Consider the following 14,376-nt stretch of genomic DNA (forward strand, 5'->3'; position numbering starts at 1 on the left):
AGAAAACACTGTCTGATCAGAAGTCTGCTGTACCATCTAGAAACGCTTGTCAGACCATGGGTAGCCAGGAGCTTTCTCCAGTTCCAGACAAAAGCAAAGATGCCCTTATCCATGCCTGCCACCCCCCCACCCCCATCCTGACTGTACTCCTAATGGGGTTTCAGTAAAAGTTCTGGTGAGCATAATTTCTAGGGTATCATGTGATAGGGATTTCCTATCCTTGGAGAAGGCACTTTAATCCAAAATGAAAAAGGTGTCCTAAGAGAATATTTTAAATCAGCATTAGCTCTGTTAGCAACAGTTACGAGGATGAGGTAGCTGCTGCTGATATTCAAATTCTGTTGATAGGTCCTGCAACTTGCACATACTTGTCACACACACTTGACAGTTTTTTATTTTTTGTTGTCTGACTGTACAGCCTCATGACAAATGGAAAGAAGGAAAAGTTGTCTTAAAATATTTAGCAAAAATTCAAACAAAGAAGAGAAAAGAGCAGGCTTACAAAATTTGATTGCTTTAATTCTTTGGCTGAAATATTAATAAGGAAGTTCAGTGACCAAAGCAAAGCTTCTGGACTTTTTAGAGGAAGGTTTTTCAGGATTTAAAAAAATTATTTTTCAAAAGACCCAACCTCTTGGGTATTCCTGGTTGTACTTTGTGTGTTCTGCTTGCAAGGTATATATGCTGTAGCTTAGAAAGAATGCTTTCTCATGGACACTGAACTGTTTTATAGACATCAAATTAATCTAATTCTAAATCCCATGGATTTCTCCTGAAGTAATCAAATGCCCAAAATTAAGCATAAGTTAATCACCTTGCTTAACTGGGATCTCAGCAACTCCTTCATGGTTCTATCAGAAATATTATAAGCAATTTATATTTGTGAATAGGACTAAAGAGCCTTTCCTGACCGATGGAGTTGAGGTGGAAGGGGTGGATAACAAAGGATCTATTAAAACATCATAGGAAAAAGCTCTATAGTTCAAGCATTGGCTCAGTTAATCTCTATAGATTTTTTAATGCTGTTGCTGGAAGGCTGGTGTTGGAGAGGGGAAGAGAAAGAATGCAACCTTCTTTTTTGCACTTCATGGATCCTTAACCCTTATTTAAAGATGACTTTGGATTTTAGACCAAATAACTGTTCTTGTAATTATATCAAACAGTTAAAAAAAAAGCTAGTTAATGATGTTCAACATAAGTAATCATGTTAAATAGTGAAATTTAATTTCTTAAAAACTTAAATCCCCATATCTTTTGGAATGCATTGTACTGTAGGATGTCTGAGTAAATTAAATTCTCCCCTGCACACTAAAACATCAATTTCCTTATGGTAATTATCTGCTAGATTGGATCTGTCAGTAGCAGGGAAGCATGCCTGACATTATACCCTTTTTACAAAAAATGATTACAAAAAATTAAGACGAATGAGTAAAATTAAGGCTGCGGCTGGTAAGCCTATATAAAGCTCTCATAGATCACTTTACATAAGCTACCATTGTACTGGATACTAAGCTTTTAATGACTAGTTGCATAATGAGGTGAAGGCCATTAAAGAACAGCAGAGGTAACCGATCACAAAGATAAGAGCTAAAAAATGATTTTCAGCCAACTAGAAGCAATTTATTATACACAAAAACACATCTCTAACTGAAATATCTGGATAGATGAGGAACTTTTGAAAGTTGACAGTATTTCCTTCCTGGGAAAGTTTTACAAATATGATGGGAGCCTGTCTCTGTTACATTACATTCTTTTTCTTTGCTATTCAGTACCCCAGAGTTGGGGTGGTGGGTTTGGTGGTTTGTTTTTTGGTTGTTTGTTTTTGGTTTTTTGGTTTTTTTTTTTAATACAGCTGGACTATAGCACTGCATTTCATTAGCCCACTTGAAAGGTAAATTAGAGTGAGGAGTAGCTGATATAAAGTAAATGCATAGCACACTGCCAGTGAGTGGTGTATGGAAGCAGGTTAGTTGTTGCAAGTCAATTGATACCCTGTCCTGGGCTGAAAAATAGCATCTATGCTACAGAACTGCCTCTCAAGAGGGGGGTTTAAGGTTGCAAGGTAACATATTGCTCCCAGGGCAGTACTAAAATGAATAGGTAAGTAAATTTGCTTACAATGAGCAGTCACTCGGGGCCAAATCAGAAAAAGAGCAAGTGCCTTAAAGATAGCACAGGGTCAAATTTTGAGGTAACCCCATCTCACAGGGGAAACCACATCCCAAATTTAGACAAAGGGAATGTGGGAAAGAATGCCTACGGAGAGGCAGGAACTGCAAATGCAGGTGAAATCCTGCAGCTGCGCTGTCTGAAACACTTGGTGTGTAGCCACTTCAAAGCAGCCAGTGGGAGATACATATGTATCCATATATATAAACACACACACACATATATACACACATGCACATGCACACACATACTAGCATATTTACTGTGTCTGCATAAAATGCTATTGCTTATTAAGGGGTATAGCTTTTACAACAAAAGAAATCTACAAGAGACTTCCTAATTAAAAAAAAAAAAAACTGGGGAAGCTACCCTCCCTCTTTCCCACATCTCCTTTATGTGGCATGGAAATTCAGTAGTCTGTTGGCTTAAAGGATTCAAAAGGCCAGATAACCATAAGCTGCCTGGAGATAGGAGAGGTTACTAATGACAAATTGGAGAGTGTTCAGATGAGGGCCACAAAGATGGTCATGGGGCTGGAGCACATCATCTAAGGACTAGGGAAAAGGGTTACTTTAGCCTGAAGAAAAGGAGTCACATGGGAGGGTGTAATTGCAGCCTTCAACTGACCAAAAAAGGTTACAGAATAGACAGAGCCAGATGTGAGGTGCAACGTCAAGTGACATGAGGGAATGGTCACAAACCATAACAGAGACAATATGAGGAAAAGTTTCTCACAGGGGCAGCTGGGAAGCACTGGAACGTGTGGCTCAGAGAGGCTGTGGAGTCTGCATGCCTGGAGATTTTTTATAATCCAGCTGGGCAAGGCCCTGGGCAATATGCTTTGCCTTCATCATTGGCCTCATTTTGAACAGGGAGTTTAAATGGATGACCTCCAGAGCTTCTCTCCAAATTATGTTTATTTATGACTCCATGATTCTTTTCTGAGTCTTATAGCCATCTTATTCTTGCTGCAGTTCTGAATCCTACCCATATCTCTTCTTCCAAAGGACATATCCTAATTCCCAGGGGACAGGTCACTTAGGGAAACTCTTTCTTCCTGGTTATTGATGGTTTCTGGAACGTGATCTGGCTTATGTATGCACTATGTCAGGTAATTCTGTGCAAGCTCTGAAGCAAACTTCTGCAGCTGTGTCTACATGAGCAAATTAAATACCACTGGGGACTCTTCCTGGCTGTACAATTGGACCAGCTATACTATTAGAATTCAAGCATGGCATCTGGCATACTCTTGGTTCATGCTGAACAGCATTCTTCTTCACCCACCCAAAAAAATATCAGGCTTAAATTTGGAAATTGGCAGGAGTTACCAATGCTTCATAGTGGTGGCATCCTTGTTTTGGACTCTCGTCAAGTTAACAGCACAGATATTGGCCATTCCTTGAGCCAAGTGCCATAAAGTGGCACTTGATATGTTTTAATTCACCAATGTGTATACATCCACAGTGTCTAGGGAACTTCGAAGCCAGAGTCAACTTCAGGATGTGCTGGCAGTTTTGCATCTTTATGTATATTGTGGGGACGAGAATTAATCTCAGGTTTTGATTTGAGTAATTAAATCACACCTGACTTCTGCTTTAGACTTGCACTTAATGCACTTAATCTTTAGCTGTTAGAAAGCTGCAGCAGGTCATTGAAGTCAGTGGATGCTTTTGCTTTTGGGTGGTGTTTTTTTTTTTGTTTGGTTGTTTTTTTGTTTGGTTTGGTTTTGTTGTTGTTGCTTGGAGCTTGTCCAGTTTCCTGATAAGGTAAATAGTTGGAGTTACCTTGCATTTTAGGCAGCTATATCAAGGCTGTCATTAAGATTTTTCTTTTTAATCACTTATATTTGCGATGTGGCTTGCCTTCACGAAATCTTCAGTCATTCCAGTCATTTCTCCTTTATTCTCTAATTATTTTAAGTGTAAATTAGTTTGATTTACAGCCTGCTGACTGTATCATTATTTGAGATGTGTACATACTAGCATATTTACTGTGTCAAACTGATGGTGGCTAATACAATTATATGCTTTTTTCACTGATATCTGATCTCCTAATTAACTGGAAAATATTTTGATTGGGGTGACTGCTTACCCAAATTATTTAATTGTCCCACGCAAGGTTGTCAGCAAAAAAATATGGAAATGAGCCTAGGAAGTTCTGTGAGATTTCACACTAACAGCTCTTCAGGTTAGGCTGGAATTAGACAAACGGAGAAATAGCAAGAGCAACGTGGAGCCTGCAGGAAAAGAAATTAGCTTGCATTTTACTTTCAATACAGAATGATAGTAAGAGCACTTAGGTTTTGTCTATCTCTTTTCCTTCTTGATTTTCTTACTTTACAAAGCCAGCTGATTTTATCCCCATACTAAAAGAATGTGTGTGTGTGTGTTTGTGTCTAGGAAATGAAGGTTAAGAAAACTGAGAGCACGATGCAGGTAAATTGGAAAACCCTAACTCTCAGGTCTGTGCCTGGCTAACTGGCCTGGACTTCTTTCCAACCTTGGGTAGGCTTTTTATCCTGAATTGACTGGCAGTCACTGGTGAACTGAACATGATAGCTGCACGTAATTTTATGAGCTGAGAGTTTCACTTTCACCCTGTGCAGAATATATTGGACATTCTTTCTTCAAAACACATAGAGGTCCTATAAGAAACTTAGTTCAGTTTTTAAAGGAAAAAGTCTAAGAAGTATTTCTTTTTTAACTAAAAGTAATGGGCTTGCTGAATACGCAATGGTTCTTGTTGAAGGAAATGTCTGCATTTCATAGATACATTCTTGCTGGACTGAATAACTGCAATATTTGCATATTGTCAGACTTCCTATCAGCAATGAAACAGTCAGTTTAGGTGGTGTCAAGCAAGTGATCTATAGGTTTTTTAGTGGTCACTGATATAGGTGAGAAGGTCTGTACCACAGGATTCAGCAAGGTATATGCTGTTCTAAAATTGAGAGCTAGCAATACGCTTGCGCTCAGCTTTGTTCTGTAAGTACTTTGTTATATAGGGATAATTTCTTGAATCAAAGGGCCACATCAAAGATGAGAGAAGCTGCACAAATGTGATTTTATTCATGTGAATAGTTCCATTGAATTCCTTCATACTGCTACTTGTGTGGTTTAGATCTTTATTAGGAGGTCATGGAAATTTCATTTTGTATTCCAATTGTGAGAATGCTACAGAAATTCACGGAAAAATCCTAAACTAATGAGTGTGCATATAATTTACCCATACAGATTTGTTTCACACAGAGTGACAATGAGGAGCCATAGAATGCCTTTTATCTAAAGATGGAACCTGATTATTATCTTTTTAATGGCAGCAGAGATAGGACAATGTCAGAGGCTTGCAGCATAAGCCACAGTAAAAGGAACAGCACTTACACCACCATTGCTTTAATGTTACCTAGCTTCTGAGATAGTGATGCTCCAAAGTTGCACATGCAGGCAAATGAAACCACCAGTGAGTAGAATGTGGGTGCTTAAAGGCCTTTGACTTTTAGGGCCTATATGTATGTATATATATATATATATATATATGTATAATCATAAAATTACTACATATGCTCATTACTAGACCAAGTAATGAGCACACAGCAGCAGCAGCAGCAGCTTTGTCTTGTCCCACAGCCAACTACACTTAGGCCTGATTCCTATTTCCCAGAGAACCCCCCAATGCAAATAACATTTAGTAAAGGAGGGGACGATTTGGGCAGGTTTTTTTTTTTCTCAGTCTTTACTGAGACACATTTTCTCAGGCTGATCTCAGAGCTGCTGTTTTTCAGGGAAGACATGAGGTGCAGTCTTGACTTCTTACTGTCATTAAATGTCATGCAACAGTATTTACAAGGGAAGGGGTATCCTTACTCCTTGCTATAAAGCCAGCAATTACATTTTCTAAGTAGAAACGGATTGTGGATGAGATGGTAAGCAGCTGTCCTGCCTCAGCATGAGATAGGTCAGTATTTCAAGAGCAATCTTCTCTGGGATGGCTTGATAGACACTTTGCAGGGCTACTTTGTACTCCTGCACATGGGTGAAAATTGAGTCCTGTTCTAAAGTGTAAGCTAAGCCTCTCAAGTCCCACGTTGCTGAGGGGACAGAAAAGACAGCAGTGGCTAACAGATTCTGAGACCCAAACCAAGGAGTTTTTAGCCACCAGTGGAAGGGAATACCCTACTTAAACTTTGTTTTCTCCTCTGCTCTGCCAAACATATCCAAGTAAATAACACTTTATCTCTCAATTTCTGAAAGCAACACAAATCCTCTACTTGGTCATGATGTTTTTCTATTTTTAATTGTATTTTATTAAATAAAAAATGCTTCCATCTACAGCGAAACAAACAAAGTTTCCAGTTATTATATGCTTTTAGTTTCTGTCTCCTCTGTAAGTACCTTATTTTCTCCAGTCATTTTCAAGATTTCAGGCTAGGATCACCACCGCCTCTTATATCATATTATTTTCCTACCATGAAGTTGTTTATGTGTATTGTTTACCCAACAGACATTTCTCTTTCACTTGGTATATTCATTACTAAATAATTCTGTGAGAAGATACAGGCCACTGATTTTTTGCAATTTGCATCCCCATACTCTAAGCTATGTTGAAAGCAAAGCTTTTTGGTCCTCTTGCTTTGGAAGTACATTAATATTTCTATGACCTTTACTAGACGGCAGATGAGAAGCATTAGGAGTAAAATAACAAACAAACCAAAGGAAACCAATTTTTTAAAATGCATATTTCTGAAAGGAGCAAGAGGGAAAAGAATCTAGTCTAAAAGAATATGAACTTTAGCTTGAGTTATGATAATTGTTCTATTGTAGCCTATTTTTCCATGTCTAAATGTTTCTTTATGATCAAACCATTAAACAATGCAAAAATGTATTTGAAGGGGTTTATAAACAAAAAAGATATAGATATTATTTAGAGATATTTAGAAAGAAATAGAGTTATTTAAGACATGTTTATTTACTGTGTACATTGAAGGGATCATATTAAAGGCATGGTCACTATGCTAACAACTACTTTACAAAAAACATCCCTTCAACTCATTTCACTTCCAAAGCCTGCTGGTTATAAAGAGAAATTCTGTGAAACAAGCTGCAACTGTAGTGACTTTTTGCGAGGTGTAAATGCTCTGCTTTAGAAGACTATACTTTCCATAGCCCTTAGAAGACTGTAGAAGGAAAACCAACTAAATTCTACTCAGGAAACCATTTCTCTCACGGCAGCATTGTTTTTCAGTGGTTTTACTACAACCGGAAGCCAACTCTGTTCCTGTTCATCTAGGTGTTGATGCCATAACTCAAAGGAACAGATCCAAAAATTATTTTTTTGTCACTTGAAATTTGATTGCTTTATGAACACCATGTATACATTAACAGCATCTATGATTCAGCAAGGCATTCAACAGATGGAAAGCAGAAGTTGGCCCATGAACTGAAGTATTTGTTCAATGGTTTCCAACTGAAGGCAAAACTGAGATTCTTTAATAGCAACCCTATTTCATATATTTTATATCATATGTCACAGTATCAAGTGAAAAGATATTCTAGGGGAAGGGAGGTATTTCTCTTTAGGATGGTGTGGAAGAGCCAGAAAATTTTAAAACAGCAATAACCAGCTCACCATACCATGAGTCACATGAATCTAGAAGAGTTCAGATTAAATCAAGTGGTGCTATTTATAGGATTGACATGATGGCAAGAATCCCCTTCTGTCTTCACTGCCAAGAGCAATGCTATTGCAACCAGCAGAAAAAGGGATAGGCCTTATACAGAAAGTGTCACATACCTATTTTTTAATTATTAGTTTTGTAAGTTCTTCTGTTTCATTATATGAAAATTATCTCTCTTTAAGGTTTCAAGGAATACTATCTTGTAATTTTAGGATCAAATACAGATTTGCTAAAATAATAAAACTTCTTAATGGGAAAAACAGTTTAAAAACATGCTTTTTGTTGTTTTAATGAGTTTAAGTGAAATGAAGGACTTTTTTATAATTTGGATACAAGTATTTCCCTTCTATTTGCTCTTTAAGCCCAAAAGCTTGTTTCTTTTTGTTCAAGTTTTCACAGAAACTGAAAGTAACTAGAAGCTGACTTTCAAAAATACCTTTCCTCCCCACTCTTTATTTTTTTTATAAATTTCCTCAGCTTGACCTAGAATATGAAAAAGTGTAAATCATCCTAACCTTTTTATTCTTTTTTTTTTCAATTTTGATTTATCTAGAGTATTTCTAATATACAGTTTTCACTCATTAGATGTAGAGATTCTGGCTCTTAACCAATCTGTAAAGTCAGAGAAAACTATGCTGAGTTATCCAGCTGAGAACCTGCCCCACTTTAAATATCACTCCCATCTCCTTAGATAATTGTGCTTTAATTATGCCATGTGTAGAATGTTTTTATACATAAAGCAACCAATCTGAACTTACTCAAGCGATGGCATCTGTCTTTGCAGTCAGTGTTCTCAGCCCACTGCTGGTTTAAAATGTAATCAGTTTTCATCTGTTAGTTTGAATGGAATTTAAGTTTCTGTTCAAGATATAGCCTCTGATGCTGCATTGCATTGCACACAGTTCCTACATTCTTAACCAAAGTCAGATCATTCTCTTTACATTGCAGAGCTGGGGCTCTGAAAGACTTAATTGGAATCCTTCTCAAGCATATAACAACATAGCCTTTGTAACCAGTAACAAATTTTCAAATATTTTTATATGGTACATAATAATTCAGTAGGACATAATTAGCCAAACTGGCAAAAGAGACTATTTTTTAATCTAAAATACTCACTGGCTTGTATACGTGCGTAGGTCCAAAATGTACAAGCACAAAAGGCAAAGGCATCCTTCCTGTACCTATACGTATGCCTTAATTTTGCATATGTACACAGAAGTTCTAATTTAATGCATACAGAGAAACTGATGAGATGAGATGAGAGCATCTGTTTTTAAAAATCTGGTATCAGTGGTTTGTGCACAATGAAAATACAGAAAGCTAGAAGTGATATAGTTTCTTTGTTAGGTCAGACACTACAAGAACTGCAATCTTCCTGCTTCACTTTAGGATAAACAATCTGCTACAGTCTTATTAGGGGAAATGGTATACCTTAGTGTCAGTCCTTTTCTTGCTTAGCTGTCAACTGACATTCCCTAGGGGCTTGTATATCCTCTGTGACTGAGATTTGCACAGCAATGTCAGGGGTTTGGATGCTCAGTTCCCATTATTGTTGCTGAGGATCTAATCCCTTTGTTAAGAGATATTAGTTCTTTCTGCAGATTTGCTGTCTTCTGGCTCTGTGGTTAATGTTCCCCACCTTTCAGTATTTCTAGTATTTCCAGGCTGCTTTTAAACAGGCCTTTTGCCATTGGTGCATTTCATAGTCCTTCACAGAAAGCCCTTAAGTGGCTATGGGAAAGCTATTACAAATGTGTTACATACATATGTACCTCAAAAGCCTGGAGAAAACCTGTACTGGAGAAAAGCAAGCAGGATAGGTAACAAGGCAGGTATAGGTATATAGATGATTTGAATAATACCAGAGACCTCAGTACAGAAACTTCTGAGCAAGCTGCCAGGCTGTCCAAATTAAAATAAACTATGACGACTATTTTGGCCCCTGGAGAACCGTAGAACTCCCTGGACTACAAATTCACATTTGGTCTCTTTCTCAGGGATGCAACTTCCTCATGTTGTCTACAATAACATGAGAAAATAAAACACTGCTGAGATAAATCCTTAAGTATTGGCCCTCCATCTTCCCCGTTTAACTGTTTTCAGTTTAAGCATAAAAGAATTTAAGCATCGATGCAAGCCACTCAGTCTTATTTAGCCTCCAGATCAGAGAACATAACCTGCCTCCTTTTATTGACTACTACACACAGAGTCAGTACAGGCGAAGATTAAAATCTCACTCTGACATTTAAGCATCTTTGCAAGACTAGTGAGAAGGGTTGCCGCTCTGTAATGATTTCTTGGTTAGTAATACATTTACATATGTGCATCCACATGTGTATGCGTGTTTGTATATATATATACACAAAATGTTTATGTCAATGGATGGAACAGCTACAGCATCATCTTCAACCTTTGTTAATAAGGCAATCCAGTAAGAACAAGAAAGAACAAGTTTCAAGCCTTTGACTTATGACTCCTCTTGTTTTAATATGGTTTTAACTGTCAACGCTAGTAAGTCATAAATATGAGAATAATGTAGTAAGTCTACCACAAACACCCACTTTTATGTTATTTTATTTTTGTTCCATATTTAAAGTATCCACACATCTTCACACATTTCCTTCCTCCTCACTGTCAGACACTGAGGCTCTCAGTTATGCAGGTAAGAAGGATTGACATTTTCTAAACTGTAATAGTTTCTGGTTCTGTCTTGTTGAAATAATTCTGAGGACTAACTGGAGTCACAACTTGAGAAAGAGGTTCCTGGTGATTATATTGAGACAAGCTTCCATGTTTGGCTATGTATCTGCAGTCACACAAAGACAGAGAAGAAAAGACTTTTAAAATGTGTTCTCATATTGCTAAACATTCGCTCTCTCCCATCTAACTGCTTTCTTCATAAACAGTTGTGCCCACTGGCCTCAGGGACTACTATTTGCAGTACTCCATGATATTAGAATCAGCCCCCTTAAGAACAATGGTGGCAAAACTGCCTAAGAGTATTAAATCTTATTTTAAGTCTTACTATCTGGATATATGTAACATGCTGAAACACAGATTCCTACATCAGCTCTAAGAGCTGTATTCTGCATCTTGCATCTTTACAGCCTTTCTTGGACACACACAGTTGCTTCACAACTAACCTGCACACTGTCTGTGTAGAACCGCTATGAGCATGCTGAAAGCATTCAAGCACATAAGGCCCTGCAGTGCCTGGAGGTGATGCTGAAGGTTTGACTTTCAAGCCTGGAAAAGACACTTTTCTGGCACCATGGCGTGCCTGCTTTAGATGCTCAGTCCTTGTGGTACCGAATACTGGGTTGGGCATTAGAAAATATGCTGGGGATAGTCTGGGAAGGAACAATTTACGCTAGACTTCTAGTATTCTTCTGATCCTTTACAAGAGGAGGCACTATAAATAATCTGATACCTACAGTCTAAGTTAGTGTCCTGATTTCAGCTGGGATAGAGCTAATTTTCTTCTTACTATCTGTGATTTGGATTTGCTGTGAGAAGACTGTTGATAGGACACTGATGCTTTCAGTTGTTGATGGGTGATGTTTATACTAAGTCAAGGACTTTTCAGTTCCTTGGGCCCTGCCAGGGAGAGGGCTGGAGGGGCACGGGAAACTGGGAGGGGACACAGCCAGGACAGGTGACCTCAACTGGCCAAAGGGATATTCCATACCCTAAGACGTCATGCTGAGTAGATAAGCTAGGGGAAGAAGAAGGAAGGGCGGGGACATTTTGGTGTTATGGCATTTGTCTTCCCAAGTAACCGTTAGGTGTGATGGAGCTTGGCTTTCCTGGGGATGGCTGAGCACCTGCCTGCCCATGGGAAGTGGGGAATTCCTTGCTTTGCTTTGCTTGCATGCATGGCTTTGAGTTTTCTTATTAAGTTGTTCTTATCTCAACCCATGATTTTTACATTCCTTTCCAATTTTCCTCCCTATCCCCCTGGGTTAGGGGGAGAGAGTGAGTGGCTGTGTGGTACTTAGTTACCAGCTGGGGTTAAACCACAACAGTTGGTGTAGCCTGTCTGCTGCAGAACGCCTGCCTAATCAAAGCAGGGCTGACACAGAACTGACCAGACTCTTATGTTCACTCACTCTCCAAACAAAAAATATTTTCTTTTGACCTAAAGATCTCTTTTGCATTCTCCAAAGCAACTTGCTGAAAAGGTTCAAGCTTTCTTTAGAAAATCAAACATATTACATATGGTGAGGCCAATGAATATCCTTACAACTCATGGTGCAAATGGATTTGTGTTTTCTGAGTAGTAATGAACAGTTCATTTAAACACAAAACAACATATAAAACATTCATTCCTATGCAAAAGCTAAACAATGCTGCCAGAATTTAATTGTTCTAAAGGACTTTGAAACCTAATTTTCTGACTTTACCTTGGGATTACCTGGAAGCAAAAATACAATAAAAATACACCAATAAAACTTGACATATAAAAATATTATTCATATTCGAAGACAAAGAAACCATATTTCTTCTGTTCTATATTCTATACAATCCTGTTGAGTTTAGCATGCTTAAAACAGGTATAAAGGATTTTGCCCTACATACTGTGGAAGCTCCATGTAATGGAAGTGCAGTGCAGAAGTGGTTGCATGCTGCCTGGTCTATCTGATATTGCTGATACTTTTGACAGGAACATTTATTAGACCATGTCAGCAGTAGACAAGAGACTCTCTCTGATACCCATAATTGTCTTCAGGAGACTGACCGTATATTGTAGATATGTCAAATAAAGCAGCTGTAAAATCATCTACCACATGCAATCACTTGCTACTTTCTGAGAAATTATTACAGGCATGGCTTGAAAATGATCAAAGAGAGAAAAAAACAGGTCACCAATTTAAAAACAGTAAGAATGAAATCACGCTTTACATGAAAAGCATGTGAAGGTGAATTGGGATAGTCTGATCCTGATTTCAGGAATAACCTCTGTTCTCTTCACCTCTCCACCACAGCTGAGCTTGACCTGTGACCACTGAAATTAGCAGGGAAGGAAACAAATGTTAAGCATCTCTTTTATGGACATCACTAACTGATGTTGCGGGGAGATTCCCAGCATCACTAATAGTTCTACACAGCAGTTTCATAGAGGCTATGATCCTCCATCTTAAGTCAGTGAACATTTATTTTACTCCACAAGTAGGCCCAGAGAAGGTAAAATAGGACTGGGTACTACCCTCAGAGGAATGTACCACAGCTCAGAAAAAAAACTGGTGAAACCTGGTCTACAATGTCTGGGTATGATTATGCTTGCTATGTGTTTCCCACACAGCCTTCTTCAAAAAAGTCAGGGGATTCTGTCCTGGTTCTGGGAAGTATCCAGTAGCACAAAACAAGGACCCTGTTCTTGCCATCCACTGAAAACTAAGAAAATTCATCCACTATGAACTACACCCACAGTAACACCTGTATAAAGTAAAAGGAAGTAACAGATGTGTTTTGCTTTCTTAGATCACAGTGGCACCTGTCTTTTTGCTCTTGAAATCTGGTACCTGTCTGAAGTCTGACGATGATATTTCCTAAGATGCATTTGCCTTTTTATTTGTCTGTGACATTTACAAGCAAGTTAGTCTTGCATCAGGCTGCTCCAAGTTCAACTTTATTAGCCTACGGAGACTCAGGATGCTGTTCCATCTTTTCATTTCCTGTCAACAGCAAACTGTGACTACAGGTGACTGTCTGTTTTCAAAGTATAACCACAAGACAAAAAGAGCAGAGGTGAATGGATGGAAGGCAGCAGAAATGGAAGGCAATGCATTTTGCACAACGATGAAACGCTTGACGGGGTGATTTCTTTAAAAGCCAGGCAGCTCCCTAAAGCTCCTCAAGCCTTTTCTGGATACTTTTCCCTCTCAGTGCTGAATAAGAAGTGTGATGTGTTGTGAACAGAATCCAATTAACCAGTCTAACATAAGATAAATTTTTCAGGAGAACATGGAAACTTGGGATAGTGTCAACACGTCCTAGATCATTAGGGATAACGAGAAGTCAGAAACTAAAGTGCAAAATCATAGGAAAGGGACACAAACAGTTATTAAGCTATTTTGAAGCTACTGGGAAAAAGGTTAGGTTGGTCCTTTGCCAATGTCAGAAGCTCTTTGTGCTAACAAAAGGGGTTTTCAACTGTTTTGAAGTGTCCAGCTCTTTCAAACCCAACAAGAATTAGACACCTGAATACTTACATTGGCCCATAGATTTAACAAGCTTTGTATGGAAGAGCAAGAGGGAATAAAGATTACTAATCCACTTCTTGAGGTAGCCACAACAGTGATGTGGGGCTATGATGATTTCATAGTCATAGGGTCTCGGGCTGCATCAGTGTGGGGGCATGGCATGATCTTGCCTCACACTGCCTTCTAAGTAAACCCACCCATTTTTAACAACTATTCTTGTATAACAAATAACCATTTCTTAAGTCTGCCAACAACAATTTGGACACACAACACCAACAATTTTCTTTTGGGAATTTTTAACTTTGACATCCATGGGCCTCTTTCAAAACA

The 14,376-nt window shown here is 38.4% G+C and overlaps 1 protein-coding gene across 1 annotated transcript in view; it reads right to left on the reverse strand.

Moving 5' to 3' along the window:
- Positions 1-1,819: 1,819 nt before the first annotated feature.
- Positions 1,820-14,376, reverse strand: part of SPMIP7 (sperm microtubule inner protein 7) — a 39,744-nt gene continuing 27,187 nt past the window's right edge. Inside the window, 1 exon segment of the mRNA XM_080380630.1 lies at positions 1,820-10,649. Coding sequence (XP_080236756.1) covers positions 10,526-10,649 — 124 coding nt within the window. The 3' untranslated portion in view covers positions 1,820-10,525.

The sequence above is a fragment of the Falco punctatus genome (assembly GCF_963210335.1).
Source record: "Falco punctatus genome assembly, chromosome: 3".
Taxonomy (NCBI): Eukaryota; Metazoa; Chordata; class Aves; order Falconiformes; family Falconidae; genus Falco; species Falco punctatus.